At 45.2% G+C, this 24,518-nt stretch overlaps 1 protein-coding gene across 2 annotated transcripts in view; it reads left to right on the top strand.

The window, feature by feature from the left end:
* The window catches only part of CENPK (centromere protein K), an 83,408-nt gene extending 59,594 nt beyond the window's left edge, over positions 1–23,814 (top strand). For both annotated transcript variants that reach the window (XM_068249853.1, XM_068249862.1), the window contains exons 8-11: positions 7,778–7,876; positions 14,207–14,342; positions 20,866–20,919; positions 22,921–23,814. In XM_068249853.1, the coding sequence (XP_068105954.1) occupies positions 7,778–7,876; positions 14,207–14,342; positions 20,866–20,919; positions 22,921–23,079 (448 nt within the window). In that variant the 3' untranslated portion in view covers positions 23,080–23,814. The remainder of the gene's footprint in view (positions 1–7,777; positions 7,877–14,206; positions 14,343–20,865; positions 20,920–22,920) is intronic.
* The last annotated feature ends 704 nt before the right edge of the window (positions 23,815–24,518 follow it).

Below are 24,518 nucleotides of genomic sequence, written 5' to 3'. Positions count from 1 at the left end.
CAAGATCAATCTTTTCCAACATGAGAAGTACAGTTGTGCATGAGTGTAAAACATATGCTGTAACTAGTTAGTCAGACCCATGAAGTCAGTGTATTTCCATTCAAAAAAATGGAGAGAATTTCGTTATATGTGGCCAGACTGATCTACAATTGTTTATTCTTATTACGAATCATTCCCTTATAACATGAAATTGTCATCCTCCGATTGCTGTAAAGGTAGAAAAATATGGGAAGCAGGTTAACTTGCGACATTTTACCGCACTCCACTGCTAGGGTGTCGCACATACGCATAAACGTATTTTGTCAATAAACTTCTGCGCATGTCATAGATCCGGTCACAGGAAGTGAGCATCACTTTCTTCTTGGCCTGCTGCCAGACGGGGATTACTACATACTAACGCGGTATGACAGCCTGTTTTGTGCAGTCCCTGGACTGCACCTCTACCGCCAATCAGTTTAAAAGTGGCCTCACATGCTTCTACAAACTGCTTTCTGTACTTGTATAACAAAACTATACATGCGCTGCAGTCACTGCAAAATGCCTGCCTGTGCTGGTAGTGCTGCACTCTTGTTCTGGGGATCTGACGCCAGCTTCTTAGAAATTGTCTAAAATCTCTCTGTTTTCCATTACAGCATGAGTTAAACAAATGAGCATGTCAAACAGCTTGCTGAATTCAGTCCATTTCCTGAAAAGTAAATAGAAGCCACAGAATGAGTGAAAGATTCTGATAAGGTTTAAGCACTGGAAAGTTCAAAGGATCATTACATCTGTTTTTCCATTTGGAAATACAGATTTCTCATGTGAATATGAGATGAAAGCCATCTCCGGTTCTATACTTACCTGAGGTTCCCTAAGCCCCCTTGAGGTCGCTCAGTCCCTCGCTGTCTCCCCAGGTGACTCCTGTCACCCGCAATACAGCCCGAGGCCAGGCGCACTCCAGTCCCTGGTATGGTACCTGAGATGGATTTCATCTCAGGTACGCTTTTTAAGTTATAAAAAAAGAGTAATTTTTATGTTCAGTTTAGGTGCTTTTTAAATGTTTAACTGCCTAACGACCGACTGACGCCAATTGTCGTCAAGTCCTGGGACTGGCTACTGCAGGAGATTGCGCGCGCAGATGTGCACGCATCTCCCCTTGGGAAGCGGAGCTCCACCCTGCCTTCAGTCTCCCAGCGCTGATCGCCGCTTGGGAGACTGTTAGATGGTGAAACCGCCGTCTTTTTACTTAGTACAGTGCTGCGATCTAAGGCCAAGCTCTGAAGCTTGGCCTTAAAGCTGCAGTGGCCTATTAAGCAAAAAATGGCCTGGTCTTTAGAGGGATTTAGCACTGTAGTCCTCAAGTGGTTAAATTTACACTTAGTAAAAATACATACAATTAATAATCAATTTTTTATTTATTTTTTTCACTTCAGGTTTGCTTTCAATTTTTTTATTTTTATTTTGTGACCTAGCCAAATCTGATAGAAAACCAAACTTCACTGTGGAAAAATTAACAATGCGTTGATTATGATCACTTTTACATCAGACCAATTTCAGACCAAGTTGGTTGCATGTATAGATCGGACATGCTGCAAGATGTCAGGCCTTCGTGGTCGATTTGGTGCATGGCTGTATACGGCTTATCCTGCTCCTGCACAAGTCCCTGCATCGTTAATTACTATTCCCCCTCCAGGTCCACGTGGATGGTTGGGGATTATGTAATTCGGCTGCCAGCTATTGCTGGCGGCTGAATTATAATGTTTTAAAAGTAACTTCAGTTCCGTCTTCTGATGGCGCCGAAGTTACTCACTGTGCGCCGCTATAGCCGTAATTCCTATTATGGTCTATGGTGGCGCCCAGTTCTCGTGCACTGTATAGGCAGTGTTCGGGAGTTCTTGAGAGAGACTCTCTAACAATGCTACTGCCTACTGAGTGTGCACTAGTGGCTGCCTTGCAAGCACTATACAAATACTGGGATTATTATTATTAAAGAGAACCCGAGGTGTGTTTAAAGAATGTTATCTGCATACAGAGGCTGGATCTGCCTATACAGCCCAGCCTCTGTTGCTATCCCAAACCCCCCTAAGGTCCCCCTGCACTCTGCAATCCCTCATAAATCACAGCCGTGCTGCTGACAAACAGCTTGTCAGAGCTGGCTGTGTTTATCTCTATAGTGTCAGTCTGCATACAGAGGCTGTACAGATCCAGCCTCTGTATGCAGACAATATTCTTCAAACCCACCTCGGGTTCTCTTTAATGCTAGTCCCTTCCTAATGGCCAACCTAACATCCACATCGAACTTATGGTGTGTCTAAATACATGACCTCCTAAACGTAAGTGATACACTTACACTTCTCCCAGCCTAACAAACTCCACTTCCACACTTGGCTATTTGCTAGCTAAACACAGGTGCCCAGTTTTTACCACTAAAACCAATCGCTGACACTTGGCTATACATTTGCACCAGGCAGCAAATGAAGCACCTGGTGCTGAAACCTGTAATCCTGGAGAAAGGGCCCTTCAAACAGACCCAATTGGTACAATGTGCTCTGGACTAGTGGTCTAAAACCAGGGCTTCCCAACCCTCTCCTGAAGAACCCCCAACAGTGCATATTTGTGGAAATCCACAGAGGTAGTTTATCAGCTCTGTTGAGACACTAATTACTTCACCTGTGAGGCCCCATTCACAATTGAAAGCGCAAAACGCCGGTTTTGCGGGAGTGATTTTTCCGCAATTTCATGTGGAAAAATCACTGGACACTGCGGCGATTTTCCCGCGATTGTGTTTAGCGCTTCTATAGCACTGAAATGCGATCGCCGGGAAATCGCCTGAAAATGGTGCAGGCTACATGTTTGCGATTTGGGGTAATCGACGGCGATTAACGTAAATAGCTCAAGTGAGAACGGGCCCATAGGGTTTTATTACACTAGTGTTTTCAAAAGAGCTAGCGTTTGAGCATTTTGCTGAAATCGCGGGCAAAACGCTCTACTGTGAATGGGGCCTAAATGTTAGTGGTTTTCTGCAAAACCTGCACTGTTGGTGGTACTTGAGGACAGGGTTGGGAAGCCCTGGTCTAAACTACCTATTGAAAGGTGCAGTAGTCTTGTTGGGAGCTACAGGAATCTCTTCTTTGCAGCAATATCTTCTAAACCCCCTCCAACAAAATATTAGTTTAACCACTTCACCCTAACTGGACGAAAATTTTCGTCCAGTTAGGCTGCGAGCGCTCCCTTTCACTGATCGGACCCCCCCCCCCCCCCCCTCTTCAGACGCTGCGGCTTTTCTGAGATCAAAAAGTTCGCCACCTTCATACTTCTTCCTGGGAGCAAGATCGATCGCTCCCAGGACTTTTTGACTGTGGCCATCTTGTGGCCAAATAGTAAACTACACCAAAAACACTTTCTATTGAATAAATACATTTCTAAACATTTAAATTCCCCTGTTTACATCTCACACCAAAAAATACCCACATACAAGTTTTAATAAAAAATTACAATAATAATAAAAAAAAAAAAACTGTTACCTATGGGTCTGAACTTTTTAAATATTCATGTTAAAGGAGTATATCAATATGATTTATTAAATTATGGGCTTCTAAATAGTGATGGACGCAAATTGAAAAAATGCACCTTTATTTCCAAATTAAATATCGGCGCCATACATTGTGATAGGGACATAATTTAAATGGTGTAATAAGCGGGACAAATTGGTAAATAAATTACATAGGTTTTAATGATGGTAGCATGTATTAATTTCAAACTATAATGGCCAAAAGCTGAGCAATAATTATTTTTTCCCATTTCTTTCTTAATATTCCTGTTAAAATGGATTTAGAATAAATTAATTCTCAGCAAAATGTATCACCCACAGAAAGCATAATTGGTGGCGGAAAAAACAAGATATAGATCAATTAATTGTGATGAGTAGTGCTAAAGTTATTGGCAAATGCATGGGAGGTGAAAGTTGCTCAGATGTAAAAAAAAATCTCAACCCTGTACGCTGAAGTGGTTAAGCAAATCTGAACTAAACTTATGAGATAATCAATTGTATATGTATTACGGATAATAAATAGAACATTAGTAGCAAAGAAAATAGTCTCATATTGTCATATTGTTTTGCAGTACAGAAAGGGTAATAAAAAAAAAATCTTGACTTAATTATGCAGAAAAGCCTCTCCGAGCTCATTGACTAACTTGGTTGAGCTTGGTCTTGGTCCTGTTTTCTGAAGAGCATAAGCAGTGAAGAGACAGTGAGAGCTTGAGATAGAAAAGTTAAAACAGGTAATTATTTCTGCTTTGTTGCAGCTTAAAAACAGAGTGTGGATTCTGCTGGTAGTATATTATAGTGCTCCTCCTCAGAAAAATAATAAATGGGCTGCAAGGAGATAATTGAAGGATTGTCCCTCCTGCACTTTAGAATTTGCAAACAAATAAAATAGGGACTCCTGCGCATTCAGCTTCTTAGGGCTGGTTCAGACGGACGGTTGCGGAACGTTTACCGCAAGCGTTCGGAACGTAAACGCTCCCATTCAAGTGAATGGGAGCGTTTACACCGAGCTTTTGCGCGCGTTTCACGAACGCGGCGTTCGGGTCCCGATTTTCGCGAGCGTTCGAGCTGCCCCTGGAAGCGACATGTAGCTTCCAGGGGGCGGCCAACCGCGACGGCTAATGTCCTCCTAGGGGAATAAAAACGCAACACCGGAGGCTACTGAAAGCCTGACCGCGCAGCCGCCGCAACTCCCCCGAACGTGACGCCGCCGAAACGTCCGTCTGAACCAGCCCTAAAGCTTTAATGAATAAAATAAAACATTAAAATAATGAACAATAATCATACAAAAGCCATTCAATAGCCCCACAATCAATCCCCAATGTCACACATCCAATAGTTTTAGCACTATGGTATAATCTGCACTATGCATTCAACACACTTCAAGATCTTGCTTTAACTTGATTGGTCAGTGACCCTGAGATATCTTGATCTTGGTTGTAAATAATGGCAATATACCGTAGTTCAATAGTAAAAAACCTTTATAGAGAATGATGGTTAAAATATATTAAAATGAAGCGTCGTATTGTTTTCCAGTACAACAAACAAAAAAAACAACCTGAGTTACCTTTGCAAAAAAAAAAAGCTTCTCTGAGCTCGTTGACTAACTTCGTTGAACTCTGTCTTGGTCCTGTTTTCTGAAGAGCATAAACAGTCGAGACAACTTGAGATGGAAAGGTTAAAAAGGGTCATTATTTCTGCCTTGTTTTACAGCTTAAAGCCAATGGGTACCGTTTCTAAAAACAAAAAGTCAGATACTCACCTAAGGAGAGGGAAGGCTCGGTCCTAATGAGCCTTCCCTCTCCTCTCCCGGTTCCCTCGGTGCTGCGCTGGCTCCCCCGTTCGCGTCCGCCGCCGCAGGGACTTCGGAGGTCTTCGGGAGCACTCGGGCTTCCGAAGACGGGCCGCTCCATACTACGTACGCGTGAGCGCGTCATAAAGGGCGCTCGCGCATGCGTAGTATGGAGCGGCCGCGTCATCGGAAGCCCGAGTGCTCCCGAAGCCTTCCGAAAGCTCCCTTCAGCATGCGGAAGTGGCAGTATTTGACCGAACTGGTCGAATACTGCCACGGGGGATCCTGCGCGGGACCGGGCACCGGGAGAGGAGAGGGAAGGCTCATTAGGACCGAGCCTTCCCTCTCCTTAGCTGAGTATCTGACTTTTTGTTTTTAAAACCGGTAAACATTCACTTTAAACACAGAGTTTGGATTCTAAACTGCAACTGTGACAGTATGATGCAGTGTTAGAAATATAGCTATACTGTATAACTGAAAATAAAATGAGACTCTTTACTTTCTAATAATGTTCTATTTATTATCATTCCACTTCAGATTTGCTTCAGGGCCCTTTTTCTACAAATACCGCATTACGTCTGCGTAATGTTAATGTTCATCTGTCACAAGGGCAATGGAAGTCTATGGAGACTTCCATACTTGCGTGGTGCGTCGCACTGCGCCGGAAGTAGTCAAATTGCACAATCCTGCCACAATGTCTACCGCATAGATTATGTAGTAATAAAAGTATATGGCGATGCAGTAAGTGTAAACGATGGAATGTGGTGCGGCAAGCAATGACGGATCAATGGTAATCGCGTTGATTTACTTTCTGTCCAGCAGGAAGTACATCACTGAATAAGATAGGAAGGAGGGTGGGCCTATGCATATGACTGTCTGCACACTGCTGCAGGGTATAAAAACAGCCTGCGATGTCCTTATTTTTTTTTTGTCCATGATATTTTTATTTCCCCCCCCCCCCTATTTTCTGAACAAAACCTTAAAGGGAAGGTTCAGGGACAATAAAAAAAAAAATTCCAAATCCACTTACCTGGGGCTTCCTCCAGCCCGTGGCAGGCAGGAGGTGCCCTCGGCGCCACTCCGCAGGCTCCCGGTGGCCGACCCGACCTGGCCAGGCCGGCGGCCAGGTCGAGCTTCTTCTGTGCTCCATTATGCGTTTCATGCCGACGCACTGACGTCATCGGGCGTCCTCCGGGCTGTACTGTGCAGGCTCAGCAGCCCGGAGGACGTCCGATGACATCAGTGTGCCGGCGTGAAACGCATAATGGAGCGCAGAAGAAGCCCGACCTGGCCAGGTCGGGTCGGCCACCGAGAGCCTGCAGAGCGGCGCCAAGGGCACCTCCTGCCTGCCACGGGTTGGAGGAAGCCCCAGGTAAGTGGATTTGGATTTTTTTTTTTTTTTTTGATTGTCCCTGAACCTTCCCTTTAAAGTGTACCAGAGAGGACGTGACATGGTGACATAGACATGTGCCTACGCAGTGGCAAGCATACAGACACTTATGCTGTGCGCCTTTTCTTGTTTCCCTGCCTAAAAGAGTTTATAATTAGCTCTGGAACTGACAGTTTTTTTTCTCCAGTTAGGACTCAGTCGGCTAACTGATAACAAATTACAGCTGTAAAACACTTTCCTAAGCAGATGCCTGGCCTTTTAACTGTGAGAGGAAAAGATGAAAAAGGTCAATAGTTCATATATTTTCACTCTGGGACTCTTTAGACACTGCAATTGAGCAAAGACTATGAAACATTAAATCTGCTTTGTAAATGTTTATACCTAAAATAAAAACCTTGAGATAGCTAAAACAGTCATTTTTTTAGGAGTAGAATGACAGATCCAGTTGTTTGTCATTAGTTTATTTTCATTTCTGGTTCACTTTAAAGGAAACATCCAAGCAAAAAATAAAATCAAAATCCACTTACCTGGGGCTTCGACGCCTGCGCAGTATAGACCTGATGACGTCGGCGGGACCACGTGACCAGCGGCGTGGAGCGCACAAGAAGCCGACCCGGAACCCGACCTGGCGAGGTCGGCTTCTGCAGCGAAGGACATCTGTAGCCTCCAGAGCTGCTGCGAAAGCACAGGACAGCTGCCAGGGGCTGGAGGAAGCCCCAGGTAAGTGGATTTTATTTTTTGCTTGGACCAATACTTTAAGGTCAAGTCAAGAGTTTTGTTAACCATGGAAAACCTGTGCATTTTTCAAGTTATTACAGTCATTTGGTTTTTTTGCGTTGTATATTAAAATTTTGTGTGTGTAAAAGGGTATTTTAGATGTTACGTACAATAGGGGATCCTTGGTATACCCCAACTTTATCAAAAGGGCACATTCTGCAATTATTCTGAATAACTGATGTACAGTGACTGCCATGATTAAAAAGTATGTTCATGATGAAATCTGTTTTGTTTTTCACTTTGTACTTATTCAAATGGAAATGTTTATTTTATTCGGTTTTCTGGCCTCCAGACAACAGAAGTGGTTGGATGAGCAGCAGGAGGCGGAAGAAGTCCTGTCTGCAAAGCTAGAAGAGTTCAGGACTCGGTCTGCAAAAGTGTCTGAAAGCAGGTAATTAAAACAAAAACCTCCTGTACAATACAGTACTGAATGTTTAGTGAGACTTTTTGTCTATGCTTCCTGTCCAGACAGGAAAAAGGTAAATTTCTCCATCGGGGTCAGACCGCATTGTCCGCAAAATCTTAATTTTCTGTTGAATTTGGAAAGATATGTCTTTCAGGTTTTGACTCTTTTTTTACATAAAGTAAACACTTCCTTTGTGAGAATCTCATGCTGAAACTCCAACTTAGGGAACTAAAAAGAAAGGGAATTCTCTTTAGTGGTGACCTTGACAGAAGTAGCCAATTGCAGATGTCCTTAGCCAGATTTTTTGGGGCCAGTTACTGGGTGCAGATCACCAAGGTATGAAAATAAATGTACTGCAAAGGCCGTTTCACACGCATCTCATGGTATTAAACAGTTGCGGGGCTCGACGTGTAAGCTCTGTCCATTCCAGTAGATGGACAACCCATGGCAGACGTTTACCACCTGTGAGGTGGTGGCACTGCTAGAAGTCTCCAGCCACAACAATGACCCCACTAGCTGAGGTAGAGGCACTGCTAGATTTCTCCAGCCACAGCAATGACCCCACTAGCTGAGGTAGTGGCACTGCTAGACTTCTCTAGCCCTAACTATGACCCCACTAGCTGAGGTGGTGGCACTGCTAGAATACTCCAGCCACAGCAATGACACCACTAGCTGAGGTGGTGGCAACGCTAGAATTCTCCAGCCACAACTATGACCCGACTAGCTGATGTAGTGGCACTGCTAGAATTCTCCAGCCACATCTATGACCCCAATAGCGGAGGTAGTGGTGCTGCTAGAAGTCTCAAGCCACAACAATGACCCCACTAGCAGAGGTAGTGGCACGGCTAGAATTCTCCAGCCCTAACTATGACCCCACTAGCAGAGGTAGGGGCGCTGCTAGAATTCTCCAGCCATAACTATGACCCCACTAGCAGAGGTAGTGGCACTGCTAGAATTCTCCAGCCCTAACTATGACCCCACTAGCTGAGGTGGTGGCACTGCTAGAATACTCCAGCCACAACAATGACACCACTAGCTGAGGTGGTGGCAACGCTAGAATTCTCCAGCCACAACTATGACCGACTAGCTGAGGTAGTGGCACTGCTAGAATTCTCCAGCCACAACTATGACCCGGCTAGCTGAGGTAGTGGCACTGCTAGAATTCTCCAGCTACAACTATGACCCCACTAGCTGAGGTAGTGGCACTGCTAGAAATCTCCAGCCACAACTATGACCCCACTAGCAGAGGTAGTGGCACTGCTAGAATTCTCCAGCCACAACTATGACCCCACTAGCAGAGGTAGTGGCACTGCTAGAATTCTCCAGCCCTAACTATGACACCACTAGCTGAGGTGGTGGCACTGCTAGAAGTCTCCAGCCACAACAATGACCCCACTAGCTGAGGTAGGGCACTGCTAGATTTCTCCAGCCACAGCAATGACCCCACTAGCTGAGGTAGTGGCACTGCTAGACTTCTCTAGCCCTAACTATGACCCCACTAGCTGAGGTGGTGGCACTGCTAGAATTCTCCAGCCATAACTATGACCCCACTAGCTGAGGTAGTGGCACTGCTAGAATTCTCCAGCTACAACTATGACACCACTAGCAGAGGTAGTAGCACGGCTAGAATTCTCCAGCCACAACTATGACCCGACTAGCTGAGGTAGTGGCACTGCTAGAATTCTCCAGCCATAATGATGACCCCACTAGCTGAGGTAATGGCACTGCTAGAATTCTCCAGCCACAACTATGACCCCAATAGCGGAGGTAATGGCACTGCTAGAATTCTCCAGCCATAATGATGACCCCACTAGCTGAGGTAATGGCACTGCTAGAATTCTCCAGCCACAACTATGACCCAACTAGCTGAGGTAGTGGCACTGATAGAATTCTCCAGCCACAACTATGACCCCACTAGCTGAGGTGGTGGCACTGCTAGAATTCTCCAGCCATAACTATGACCCCACTAGCTGAGGTAATGGCACTGCTAGAATTCTCCAGCCGTAACTATGACCCCACTAGCAAAGGTAGTGGCACTGCTAGACTTCTCTAGCCCTAACTATGACCCCAGTAGCTGAGGTAATGGCACTGCTAGAATTCTCTAGCCCTAACTATGACCCCACTAGCAGAGGTAGTGGCACTGCTAGACTTCTCTAGCCCTAACTATGACCCCACTACCTGAGGTAGTGGCACTACTAGAATTCTCTAGCCACAACTATGACCCGACTAGCTGAGGTAGTGGCACTGCTAGAATTCTCCAGCTACAACTATGACCCCACTAGCTGAGGTAGGGGCGCTGCTAGATTTCTCCAGCCACAACAATGACCCCACAAACAGAGGTAGTGGCACTGCTAGAATTCTCCAGCCACAACTATGACCCCACTAGCTGAGGTAATGGCACTGCTAGAATTCTCCAGCCATATCGATGACCCCACTAGCTGAGGTAATGGCACTGCTAGAATTCTCCAGCCACAACTATGACCCGACTAGCTGAGGTAGTGGCACTGCTAGAATTCTCCAGCCACAACTATGACCCCACTAGCTGAGGTGGTGGCACTGCTAGAATTCTCCAGCCATAACTATGACCCCAATAGCGGAGGTAGTGGCACTGCTAGACTTCTCTAGCCCTAACTATGACCCCACTAGCTGAGGTAGTGGCACTGCTAGACTTCTCTAGCCCTAACTATGACCCCCACTAGCAGAGGTAGTGGCACTGCTAGAATTCTCCAGCCCTAACTATGACCCCACTAGCTGAGGTGGTGGCACTGCTAGAATACTCCAGCCACAACAATGACACCACTAGCTGAGGTGGTGGCAACGCTAGAATTCTCCAGCCACAACTATGACCCGACTAGCTGAGGTAGTGGCACTGCTAGAATTCTCCAGCCACAACTATGACTCCAATAGCTGAGGTAATGGCACTGCTAGAATTCTCCAGCCATATCGATGACCCCACTAGCTGAGGTAATGGCACTGCTAGAATTCTCCAGCCACAACTATGACCCGACTAGCTGAGGTAGTGGCACTGCTAGAATTCTCCAGCCACAACTATGACCCCACTAGCTGAGGTGGTGGCACTGCTAGAATTCTCCAGCCATAACTATGACCCCAATAGCGGAGGTAGTGGCACTGCTAGACTTCTCTAGCCCTAACTATGACCCCACTAGCTGAGGTAGTGGCACTGCTAGACTTCTCTAGCCCTAACTATGACCCCCACTAGCAGAGGTAGTGGCACTGCTAGAATTCTCCAGCCCTAACTATGACCCCACTAGCTGAGGTGGTGGCACTGCTAGAATACTCCAGCCACAACAATGACACCACTAGCTGAGGTGGTGGCAACGCTAGAATTCTCCAGCCACAACTATGACCCGACTAGCTGAGGTAGTGGCACTGCTAGAATTCTCCAGCCACAACTATGACTCCAATAGCGGAGGTAATGGCACTGCTAGAATTCTCCAGCCATAACGATGACCCCACTAGCTGAGGTAATGGCACTGCTAGAATTCTCCAGCCACAACTATGACCCGACTAGCTGAGGTAGTGGCACTGCTAGAATTCTCCAGCCACAACTATGACCCCACTAGCTGAGGTGGTGGCACTGCTAGAATTCTCCAGCCATAACTATGACCCCAATAGCGGAGGTAGTGGCACTGCTAGAATTCTCCAGCCCTAACTATGACCCCAGTAGCTGAGGTAGTGGCACTGCTAGAATTCTCTAGCCCTAACTATGACCCCACTACCTAAAGGAAGTGGCACTACTAGAATTCTCTAGCCACAACTATGACCCGACTAGCTGAGGTAGTGGCACTGCTAGAATTCTCCAGCTACAGCTATGACCCCACTAGCTGAGGTAGGGGCGCTGCTAGATTTCTCCAGCCACAACTATGACCCCACTAGCAGAAGTAGTTGCACTGCTAGATTTCTCCTGCCACAACAATGACACCACTAGCTGAGGTAGTGGCACGGCTAGAATTCTCCATCCACAACTATGACCCCACTAGCAGAAGTAGTGGCACTGCTAGATTTCTCCAGCCACAACAATGACACCCCTAGCTGAGGTAGTGGCACGGCTAGAATTCTCCAGCCACAACTATGACACCACTAGCAGAGGTAGTGGCACTGCTAGAATTCTCCAGCCACAACTATGACCCCACTCGCAGAAGTAGTGGCACTGCTAGAATTCTCCAGCCACAACTATGACCCCACTAGCAGAAGTAGTGGCACTGCTAGATTTCTCCAGCCACAACAATGACACCCCTAGCTGAGGTAGTGGCACGGCTAGAATTCTCCAGCCACAACTATGACCCCACTAGCAGAGGTAGTGGCACTGCTAGAAGTCTCCAGCCACAACTATTACACCACTAGCTGAGGTAGGGGCGCTGCTAGATTTCTCCAGCCACAACAATGACACCACTAGCTGAGGTAGTGGCACTGCTAGAATTCTCCAGCCACAACTATGACCCCACTAGCAGAGGTAGGGGCGCTGCTAGATTTTTCCAGCCACAACAATGACCCCACTAGCTGAGGTGGTGGCACTGCTAGAAATCTCTAGCCACAACAATGGCACCACTAGCTGAGGTAGTGGCACTGCTAGACTTCTCTAGCCCTAACTATGACCCCACTAGCTGAGGTGGTGGCACTGCTAGAAATCTCCAGCCACAACAATGACACCACTAGCTGAGGTAGTGGCACTGCTAGACTTCTCTAGCCCTAACTATGACCCCACTAGCTGAGGTGGTGGCACTGCTAGAATTCTCCAGCCATAACGATGACCCCACTAGCTGAGGTAGGGGCACTGCTAGAATTCTCCAGCCATAACTATGACCCCACTAGCAAAGGCAGTGGCACTGCTAGACTTCTCTAGCCCTAACTATGACCCCACTAGCTGAGGTAGTGGCACGGCTAGAAGTCTCCAGCCACAACAATGACACCACTAGCTGAGGTAGTGGCAGTGCTAGAATTCTCCAGCCACAACTATGACCCCAATAGCGGAGGTAGTGGCACTGCTAGAATTCTCCAGCCATAACTATGACCCCACTAGCGGAGGTAGTGGCACTGCTAGAATTCTCCAGCCATAACTATGACCCCAATAGCAGAGGTAGTGGCACTGCTAGAATTCTCCAGCCACAACTATGACCCCACTAGCTGAGGTAATGGCACTGCTAGATTCTCCAGCCGTAACTATGACCCCACTAGCAAAGGTAGTGGCACTGCTAGACTTCTCTAGCCCTAACTATGACCCCAGTAGCTGAGGTAGTGGCACTGCTAGATTTCTCTAGCCACAACTATCCCCACTACCTGTGGTAGTGGCACTGCTAGAATTCTCTAGCCACAACTATGACCCGACTAGCTGAGGTAGTGGCACTGCTAGAATTCTCCAGCTACAACTATGACCCCACTAGCTGAGGTAGGGGCGCTGCTAGAATTCTCCAGCCACAACAATGACCCCACAAGCAGAGGTAGTGGCACTGCTAGAATTCTCCAGCCACAACTATGACCCCACTAGCTGAGGTAGTGGCACTGCTAGAATTCTCTAGCCACAACAATGACACCACTAGCTGAGTTAGTGTCACGGCTAGAATTCTCCAGCCACAACTATGACACCACTAGCAGAGGTAGGGGCGCTGCTAGATTTCTCCAGCCACTACTATGACCCCACTAGCTGAGGTGGTGGCACTGCTAGAAATCTCCAGCCACAACAATGACACCACTAGCTGAGGTAGTGGCACGGCTAGAATTCTCCAGCCACAACTATGACCCCACTAGCTGAGGTAGTGGCACGGCTAGAATTCTCCAGCCACAACTATGACCCCACTAGCTGAGGTAGTGGCACTGCTAGAATTCTCCAGCTACAGCTATGACCCCACTAGCTGAGGTAGTGGCACTGCTAGAATTCTCCAGCCACAACTATGACCCCACTAGCTGAGGTAGTGGCACTGCTAGAATTCTCCAGCTACAGCTATGACCCCACTAGCTGAGGTAGTGGCACTGCTAGAATTCTCCAGCCACAACTATGACCCCACTAGCTGAGGTAGTGGCATGTTACAAATTCTGGGTTCTCCATATGTTATGTAGAATTCAACAGGCTTTAGCTAATCACTGAACATAAAATAAATAAATTCAGTCAGGTCACAGTAATGTTGTTTCCTATCAATCTTATCACTGGCATGACCGCTTCACAATTATGTTGTTGATGTTGATCCAATTGTATTGATCACAGCGGGAATGCATGTAGCAGTACATTGTCCAATTTAAGAGATTTTACCAATTCTGCGATTTTTCATAACTACATATTCTCTGACATCTCGATCCAAGTTTATATCAGGAGCTGAAAACCAAGCTGCAGAAGGTCAGAGACTACAGGCAAGAGCTGCTGTCTGCACTTGGAGACTTTCTGTCGGAATACTTCCCTGTCCCTGATGACCAAGAAAACAGGCTAAAAAAGAAAAAGGTATTGCCAATCTGACTTTAACGTGTTACCTGATAGATATTGCATTGTTCTGAAGTTTAAAAAAAATGTTTTGTATGCCAAAAGCAATATCACACTATATACATACATATACAGTGGTTTTGAACACACATTTACTATTTTCAATTGAATATGTACTCAATAATAAGAGCACTTAGGGTGCCAACCACTTTACACTGTGTTCAAAATTTTAAATGTTTAAAATATTTGTCATACAGTACTTGTATAACCCCTTTATTTCTACCTTTGTTACTTTCACTATGTTCCTTATATGAACCATGGAGCTGTCATGAAATATAATTTTGTGGTGTTACAAAATGACAAAGTGCTTCAATAGTCTTCAGTTACTGTAAAAGCATGTGATTTTTTTTTCCAGCTTACCACAAGGTTGTGCTGGTTGCTCCCAATTTGCACAGTTTATCTTTCTCATGTTGGTTTTGAAGTCACTATTATTTCCTCAGCAGCCAAGGAAAGAGGGTGGAGTCAAAGCTGTTTTTTTTCTCGTTGGTTTTTGTTTTTTGAAAGGTAAAAATACATTTTTAGCATGATCCTGATTCCGACATCCTTTTTGAGACCACCGCTGTTGCCTGGGACCTTCTGATCTTTTGCGGCCTCACTTCCCTTTGTTTATTTTTGCAGTACAGCCGTGCCTGTGCAGTGGCATTGATCCGTTCATGGAAGAGCAGCTACAGTTTACTGCCCAGGCATGGCCATACTTGTGGACGCACTCGTACACTGGTGAGCGTGGCCATGAGAACCTATCCAACAAGCTGTTGTCCAATATGTTCAGAGTATCCATGCATACTAACAGTGGGGTCTAGGAGGAGATATGAAGCCTCTAGACCAGGGGTCTCAAACTCAATTTACCTGGGGGGCCGCAGGAGGCAAAGTCAGGATGAGGCTGGGCCGCATAAGGAATTTCACAATCGCGGCACATCTCCGCCCCTGCCTGCCCCTCTCACTCTTCCTTCACAGAGAGGGGCGGGGAGAGGCGGCGATCCGTGTGGCGATTGACGTCAGGAGGGGCAGAGCTGAAGCTGAAAGCTCTGCCCCTTCCAGGAAATGCTGGCGGATTGCCCCCGGGCGCTTTGGGGGCTCTGCAGCCGTTGTTTAGCGGCGGGGATGCGGCGGATTACTTGGGAGCACTGAAGCGAACTATAAGGAAGCTTTTGCTGGCGAGGGCCACAAAATATTGTATCGAGGGCCGCAAATGGCCCGTGGGCCGCGAGTTTGAGACCCCTGCTCTAGACTATCCAGATGCTTCCCTCTACCTAGCGTATCCAACTTTTTCTTTTTAAACAGTCTCAGGTTTCACTGGCAATCCGCAAAGCGCTGTACCAATGTGTCCCTATGGGACCATTCAAACATGCTGCATACAGCAATTCGGGAGCAATCTCAATTGGATTCTGCCGCCGCCCTCCCCAAATTAGAATCGAGAAACACAATCCCTGGGAACATTGCTAAAAAATGTACAATCGTTGGGGGTTTGTGATTTTGATTTACGATCTGAATGGCAACCTAGCCTTATTTCTTATTGCTCCATCATAAACACTTATAGTTGTTTTTATTATTTCTGTTTTTGAAAAATTTTAATAAAACTTAAAAAGAGCCAGCGTGGTCACCCCAAACAGGCTTGGTATTGACAGAATAGCCAAGCTAGTCAATATGGGGTCCAACTCATGAACAATACCAGCACAGTCCTAGTGATAGGCCAATGAGACGCTTATTTTTCAGTTGATGCAAAATGTGATAACGATATGCAAATATATGCAGCTTGGATCGGAACCAAATCAAATGCAATAGCTGATGATTTTAATTGGTCCAGTTGCACGCTGAATAATTTTGCTTAACATTTCCATCCTATAAAAATTATTAGCATCTCATTGACCATTTCACCCGCCCACATGGCTCTTGTTGGGATGGGGAAGAATTCATCACCACGACCAACTTTTGTCTACATCTGTAATGCTATAGTCCTTAAAGTGAACCAGAGACAAAGCACCCTCATGTATTTTACCATATACATCAGTGGGAACATTAGAGAAAACACCTACCATGCTTTCTGTTTCATTCTTCACTGCTCAGCCTGCTTGTTACCAGCCCTGATAAAATCCCCGATTGAGCATTGTCTGGCTTTGCTCAGGAATCAATATAGCTGAGTCAGTAGGGGGCAGGCTTGGGCTTGAAAAGACAGACTCAGCTATAATGATTCCTGAACAAAGCCAGACTGCTCAGTCGGGGATTTTATCATAGCTGATAAAAAAGCAGACTGAGCAGTGAAGAATGAAATAGAGAGCAGGGTAGGGGTTTTCTCTAATGTTCCCACTGATATATATATGGTAAAATACATGAGGGTGCTTCGTCTCTGGTTCTTTAAAGCTGCAATGCATGCTGTTTCTTTTCCTACTTCTCTCTTAACCCATTAAATGGTGGTTAGTCAGTTGTGCAAGAAAGAGTGCTTAAAGGACACCTGAACTGACAGGGATATGGAGGCTGCTATAATTATTTCCTTTTAAACAATACCAGTTGCCTGGTTGTCCTGCTGATCCTTTGTGTCTAATAGTTTTAGCCATTATTATTATTTAGTACTTACAAAGTGCCAACATCTTCCGTAGTGCTTTTTATGGAGTATATATAGTCTTGTTACTAACTGTCCCTCTGAGCTCACAATCAAAACCCTACCATTGTCATATTTCCATTATAGTCTTGTGTAAATTTAGAAGGAAGCCAATTAACCTGTTGATATGTTTTATGGGGATGTGGGAGGAAGCCAGAGTGCCTGGAGGAAACTCACACAGACACGGGAGGACATTCAAACTCCCTGCAGATAGTGCTCTGGCTGGAATTCAAACCGGGAACCCAGCGTTAGAAGGTGAGGGTGCTAACCACTACACCACTGTGCTACCCCAACCATAGACGGCTGAGATTCATGAGAGGTTGAAAAGTTTCACTAAAGTTTGGGAATTCTGGGATATAAACTATGAAAATTATTCGGGATAGCTTTATAACGAGGTACTATCGAAGGGGGAGGGGCATATATCCAGAATGGACTCCTATTACCAGATAGTGATGGATAGAAAGGATGAGCGCTCTTTCTCTTTTATTTTTTTTCTTCTGTTCTATTATATGTTTATAGAATTGGCCATTTTAGGCTTTGAGTTTTTTGTTTGTTTGTTGTTTTATAACTACCTGCTAGTTATATTTACTTCTGCTACATATATAAGAGCTAGCGGATTTTGTGTTAAGTGTGACAATTCAGGAATGATAACTAATATAGCATCTAACGATTTCTGAAAGTGTTATTTTCCATTCTATTTGCGCAAACATCAGTCCCCTGAAGACAAACTTTCCCTAATTGCTCACCTGGAAAAATATCAAATGGTGATCAACAAAAAGAAGTCCTTATTCCTGTCTCACGAGATTGCAAATGCAGCTAACAGACCTCACCCAACTTTTTTGCACGGTTGACAATCTCTGCAATCCATCTTGCCCGGAAATCCAGCGTCAGACCTTCACAGGACCTGTGAGAGAAATTTGCCCACTTCTTCTCAAAGTCTCCTTCATACGATCTGCCATACAATTCTCAGCCCCGGAAACCTATGCAGAGCCATATAATGGATGCAAAAAGAGCTTACCACCATGGTCTGATTTCAAGGTTATTACTGAAAAAGACATGTTGGATATCCTCTCAAACCTTCGCCAGACTACCTTCGATCTGGCCCCACTAAGTTCATGCTGCAATGCCCTGAGCTATTTACACCGGCATACCACAAAATAGTCAACGGCTCCTTACAAGAAGGGTGGTTTCCCTCTTGTCTGAAAGAAGCAATCGTCAGGCCACTACTCAAGAAACCATCCTTAGACCCAGATGCTCTAAATACCTACAGACCTGTCTCAAACCTCCCCTTTCTGGGGAAAATTATTGAAAAGGCTGTCTACCTCCAACTTGAAGCCAGGCTCTCCAGAAGCACCGTCCCTGGAAGCATTTAAAGTGGACCCAAATTAAAAATACAAGATTTCAGAAATAAAATCTATTTTCTAAATTATAATAATAAATAGCAGCCTTTTTTCAGCTGCATGATGACAAATATAAAATATTTCACATTTATTGGAGGAACCCCTCCCTTCCTTTCAAATTGCCGGGATTTTTCCGGCAAACTGGTGGAGTAGATGGTGTCCAGCAATGGAGGAATTGCTAATGGCTGCCCCCAGTATAACCCTAGCTATGAAAAGAGAAGGGTGAAAAGCATGCACTGAAATGATCATAGGTTTGAAGGAGTGTTTATTCTTTGTATGTGTCAGAGTGGTGCAACTAAATATTTTAGATTAAAAAAAAATATGTTTGGTTTGGGTCCACTTTAAGTCTAAACTGAAAACCCACCTCTTCAGTCTGGCATTTATGAACACCTGACTATCTCCTCTGTAACACAACCCAGCCTGCAACCCTGTATTGATCTGAGACACAACTATGCGCTTTGAGTCCTATGGGAGAAAATCGCTTTACAAATGTTATTGTATTGTATTGATACCGTCTTTCCCCTGACAATAAGACACTGTCTTATATTAATTTTTCATTCAATTTTTCATCCACCCTCGCGAAACGCGCTAGTCTCGCACTGCTGTCCAAATCACGTTGCACCCTTTGTAAGTTATGCCTGTTATGTAATCTCGCTATGGTCAAGACTATATAGTTATTATTGTTACTATCTTGCATTCTACTGTATACCACTGTCTGTCTATTGTCTAAATGCTCTTTTCACATGTAACAACTTTTCCATGCCGTGTGTACCACAAAAAATTCCGGGTGCGCCGGAATCTTCTGATCCAAAAAAACTGAATCTTCTGATCCAAAATAGCGTACTTTCCGCCATATAAGACGCACTTTTTCTCCCCAAAAAATGGGGAGAAAAAGTCCCTGCGTCTTATACGGCAAAGGCAGGGAATCCCCGACTTACGAACGCCCGCCGATACGAACCGCGACCCGCCGTCTGGGATTCCCTGCCTGTGCGTCCTGCTGTGGCCGTCTCCTCACCCTCCTTGCTTGCCCCCCTCCTCGTGTCCCCCCGTGTGTGCTCGGGCCCCCCTAATTGAGAAGCGGCAGCTGCTTACCTCCTCCATCTTGCCCGCGGCGATTGAAGACATCCGGCTTTTGTGGGCGGCTTCCTCTAGTGCCGGCTTGTAATGACGCGTCATCGGCGAGAACAAGGAGGGGGGCAAGCAGGGGGGACCCGGCGATGACACACGGGGGCAGACAGAAACCTGGGGGCAGGTACATGGGGCCAGACAGCAGGCACATGGGGCAGACAGCAGGCACTTGAGGGCAGGCACATGGGGGCAGGCACATGGGGCAGGCACATGAAGGCAGACAGCAGGACACATGGGGGCAGACAGCAGCACACTGGGGGCAGACAGCAGGACAGAGGAGGACACAGTTTGGGGGAGGTCATGTACAAGACGCTCCTGAAATATGAACACACAAGGTTTAGTTTATATCTTTTTTTCCCTGGATTTTGCCCTCTAAACCTGGGTGCGTCTTATACGGCGTGAAATACGGTATGTGTTAGGGCTTATTTTCGGGCAGGTCTTATATTTGTGGGGTTAGCCAGATTCCCCCCCCCCCCCCGTACATACCGGTAGCCATACCCCCCCCCCCCCCCTCCCAAGTATATATATATATATATATATATATATATATATATATATATATATATATATATATATATATATTAGAAAAATCATCCGACTCCTCAGTTTATGAAATCTCCGACTCCTGGTACCCAAAATTGCTCCGACTCAACAGCCCTGCTATATAGTAAGCTCCCGTCTCCCCCATGCCGCCGCTGCTGCTGCAGCCAATTTACCTCTGCTGCTGGCCTCCTCCTCCAGAATGTTGGATCCCTCTGCAGCTAATGCTGTACATGATTCAGCTCTTAGATCAGTGATAAAGGCAGCTAAAGTTGTACAGTAACAGCGCCGCCCTATACAGGAAGTAAACAGAGATCACTTCCTGTATACGGGCTCTGTTACTGTTCAAGTTTTCACTGCCGATCTAAGATCTGAATTATGCACAGTTAGCCGCAGCCCGCAGGGGTTTCCTACTTTATGGAGGAGGGGGGACAGAAGCAGGGGAGGTAAATCTGCCGCAGCAGCAGCGCCGTGGGGGAGTGCAGCTAGGTCTTATTTTCGAGGGATGTCTTATTTTAGGGGAAAGAGCCTTTGTTCGTGTGTATTAAAATTTTAAAACTCAAAGGTAAAAATTGAATTACAAAAAAAAAAAAATATTGAAAACAAAGTAAAACAAACTCCAGACATTTGTGCCTTTTGAGAAAGAATGCACCTAATTTAGTGAAAATCCATTCCTCGTTGTCTCTCATTGTGAAGCCTTCTCCATAATCACGTGGTGCAGGAGATGTTCTATATGAAAACTCAGTTCTGTGTTTTGTGTGACAAAGTAGGTGGATAATGCCAGGCTAACAGCTGCTTTTTATTCCCCAAATTTCTTCAGAGTCCGTTTGATCAGTCACAGATGAAGTGGGTTCCGCTGGCAGAAATTTTAGAGGTAATTATGTTATTTTATGTGTTTTATTAAAATAACTTTTTTAACCCTTTTTTTATGCATTTGATTTGTTGCTGCCCAACAATAACCATTTGCCTTACGGGGCAACTGAAGTGAGAGTGATAAGGAGGCTGCCATATTTGTTTCCTTCTAAACAATGATAGTTGCCTGGCAGTCCTGCTAATCCATTTGGCTGCAGTAGTGTCTAAATAACACCAGAAACAAGCATGCAGCTAATCTTGTCAGATTTGACAATGTCAGAAACACATGATCTTCTGCATGCTTGTTCAGGATGTAAAATTCTTAGAGGCAGAGGGTCAGCATGACAGCCAGGCAACTGGTATTGCTTAAAAGGAGATAAATATGGCAGCCTCCTTGTTCTTCAAGCCCTGAATTGAAAAGGATACGAGGGATGCTATATTTAATTGCTTTTCAACAATGCCAATTGCCTGGCCATCTGATTACATTTAAAGTGGGTTAAAATGTGTTTTCCTCCTTTTTATTACCTATACAGTTACCATATTTGCTTTTGTGCACAATTATTGTTCTCTGTTTACATATTCCCAAAGTACAGTTTATTTAAAAAAAAGGGGGGGGGGGGGAGAGGAGCATAATTAGGAGTCTCCCTGTACTAAAGTTATTATGAAGAAATCCTAGTGTACTCCTAAAGTACAGTTTATCTGCTCTGAAAGCTGCCATTGCATTTTTATTGCATAGCTGCTGTATTTATATATTAAAATCTATCTAGTGATTACTACTCAGCTCTTTCTGCTTTTCAGCTCCATTTCGCAGTTTGCCTATGTCTACTAAATGTATCTGACAAAGGAATGTAAACAAAAGAATATTATCACCTCTTCAGATGTGGCCAGAAGCTGCCTGCTGAAGCAAGGAGCTTTCCACTAAATAACAACGTGCTGTGCTTAACTGTTTGAATGCTGCTCTGCTTTTATTTATTTGTTATTTTTTGTGGCAATAGATGTTATGCTGTAAATAATCTTTTAGAGCAAAAGGGAAATGCTGAGTTTCATACCACTATATCCACTTAAGGACCGCGGTCTTAACCCCCCCCCCCCCCCCCCCCCTCCCCTAGTGACCAGGCTATGTTTTTGCAAAATAGGCCACTGCAGCTTTGAGGGCTTGCTGCAGGGCCGTACATCTCAGCACACAAGTGATTTCCCCTCCCTCCCCTTTTTCTGCCCACCAACAGGGCTTTTTGTTGGTGGGCTCTGATCGCTGCTGGGGTGTTTGTTTTTTGTCTTGTTTTTTTGTAAATATTTATACATTTTTTTGTTTTTAATAAAAAATATATTTTTTTAAATTCCCAGCTTCCCCCCCATACCAGCCAATCATAGTGATCAGCTGTCATAGACATCAGCCTATGAGAGCCGATCACTTCCTGAGCCTGCAACAATATGAATGAAAGGACACGGCACTCTGTGGCTGAAAGCAGCAACAAGCTGTATTGGAGCAGCAAGGTAGTACACACAACGTTTCGGGCGGAGCCCTTCCTGAGCCTGCAGAGGGGACAGCCGTGTCACACGCAAAACACAACCCCTTTACTGCACGCCAGTTGCCGTTAGGAGGTGCTGGGGATGCCACTGGGGATGCCAATTGGTGTGAGGCAGTCTTCAAGTAGTAAATGTATGAAACACAGTTTTAAATATGTGCCTGAACTGGGGATTGGGGGCCATTAAACGGTAACGCCACTTGCCTTGACCACTTCCTGCAAAATGGACATTTCTAAACGTCCTATTTGAGCAACTTTAGTGCCAATAGGTCATTTATAAAAGTTCTCCTATCCCACTAAAGCGCATGTGCCGTGTGCATTTTAACCCTCAAACCCCTGGCATGAAGTGGTTAAAGTGGTATGAAACTCAAATTTCTTCTTTACTGTAACTTCTATGAAATAAACATAACTGGTATAAAGTTACTATACGGTTGGGGGTGGGGTAGTATGAGTGCCTATTACATTTTTTTAATGTGCTAATCTTTGCTTACTTTCAGACCCTCATCTCCAAGCTTTCAGAGTCGCCACATGACCCTTATATTCCAGTTAAAGATGATTATTGGCCCCCCTATCTTGAAATGTTAATCCGATACGGAATTGCACTACGCCATCCGGAAGATTCCGGCAGAATACGTCTGGAAGCGTTCCACCTGTGACCTGCCCTCCCAAGCTTGGTCCATATGTACATTGATCTTCCATTCATCTCTGTATTTTTCCTATTCCAGCTAATTTATGGTGCAGATGACCTTTTTACCAGCTATCGCTGCATTTATACGCATTTCTCTAATATTTATTTTGTGGTTACGAATCCCTGAAAGGCAAATAAGAAAGCAAACTGCAAAACTATAGGAAGGTGCCTACTGCTGCCAGTGGACTCTCAGTACCTTTTATACTGATTTTCAGAAACCTCTTGATGGTAGGTAAAATAAATTGGCTGCTTCCAAAGTTATACACATTTGTAGGTGCTGGCCAAGCATTTTAACTAGAAGAATGGTGAAACTTTCTGAAATTCATAATGTAATTGGAAATGTTGTTAGTGTTCAGATCTGTGTTGCCTAATTCAGAGGCCCAAATGATGCCGGACACTACACTTCACTACCTAAGCCGATGGAGAGGGTCACAGGGTTGCGTTTCACAAGACTTTTGATGCCTCCACCTTACAAACCGGGAGAAGGAAGCATCAGAGTATTGTCATTTGCACGTAAGCGACCTCCCCATGACCCCCTCCACTAGCTTGGGTGCCAAAGTGCAGAGTGATCTGCGTTTTCACATTGGGCAAACCTGGATTCTAACACCAGCACTAGTTGTTGAGTTATAGACTTCCATGAAGTTCAAAGATTCAGTTTGTAATTAAAAATACTTAAAGGGGCACTATTGCTAAATTCTGATTTTAATGGTTTTGATATAAAATATGAGCAATGAGAGTGATGTCTGACATGTAAAGTGGCTGATTATAATTTATTTTTACACTACATTACTAATTTCCACTGAGGGAGTCACGTCAGAAGATACATTTACCTGACGCCGATTTAGATTAAACCTTTTGCCTGCAGGAGGCAAGTGTACTAGCTGTGTCTGTTATGTTTCACCCCTTGCTCTTCTGTAAAAGGATTGTTCCATCATTGTAACTGCACTCTCGTGCAGCTATTCTGCCTAACAGAACTGCCGTACAGCGCAGGACAGCACCATATGGCTCGGTAAATATTGCTGCCCGCCAAAGCCCCCACTGCTGGCACAGCCACGGGCACCTATTGTTGTCTGTTGCTGTGGAGACCAGCTCCTGCCTATATGCAAGATCCCTGACTGAATCGCTGAGGACACATGCGCTTCAGCAGCGTTGAACTTTGGGCTTTGGCGGGCAACATTATTTACAGAGCCGTACAGCGTACTGTTAAGCAGAAGAGCTGCACGAGAGTGCAGTTACAAGATGGGACAATCCTTTTACAGACGAGCAAGGCGTGAAACATAACAGACACAGCTAGTACACTTGCCTCCTGCAGGCTGATGGTTTAATCTAAATCGGCGTCAGGTAAATGTATCATCTGACGTGACTCCCTCAGTGGAAATTAGTTATGTAAGTGTACAAATAAATTAT

The sequence above is a fragment of the Hyperolius riggenbachi genome, chromosome 1 (assembly GCF_040937935.1).
Source record: "Hyperolius riggenbachi isolate aHypRig1 chromosome 1, aHypRig1.pri, whole genome shotgun sequence".
Classification (NCBI taxonomy): domain Eukaryota; kingdom Metazoa; phylum Chordata; class Amphibia; order Anura; family Hyperoliidae; genus Hyperolius; species Hyperolius riggenbachi.
Note: the sequence above shows the minus strand (reverse complement) of the source record. Positions and strands in the feature narration are given on the sequence as shown.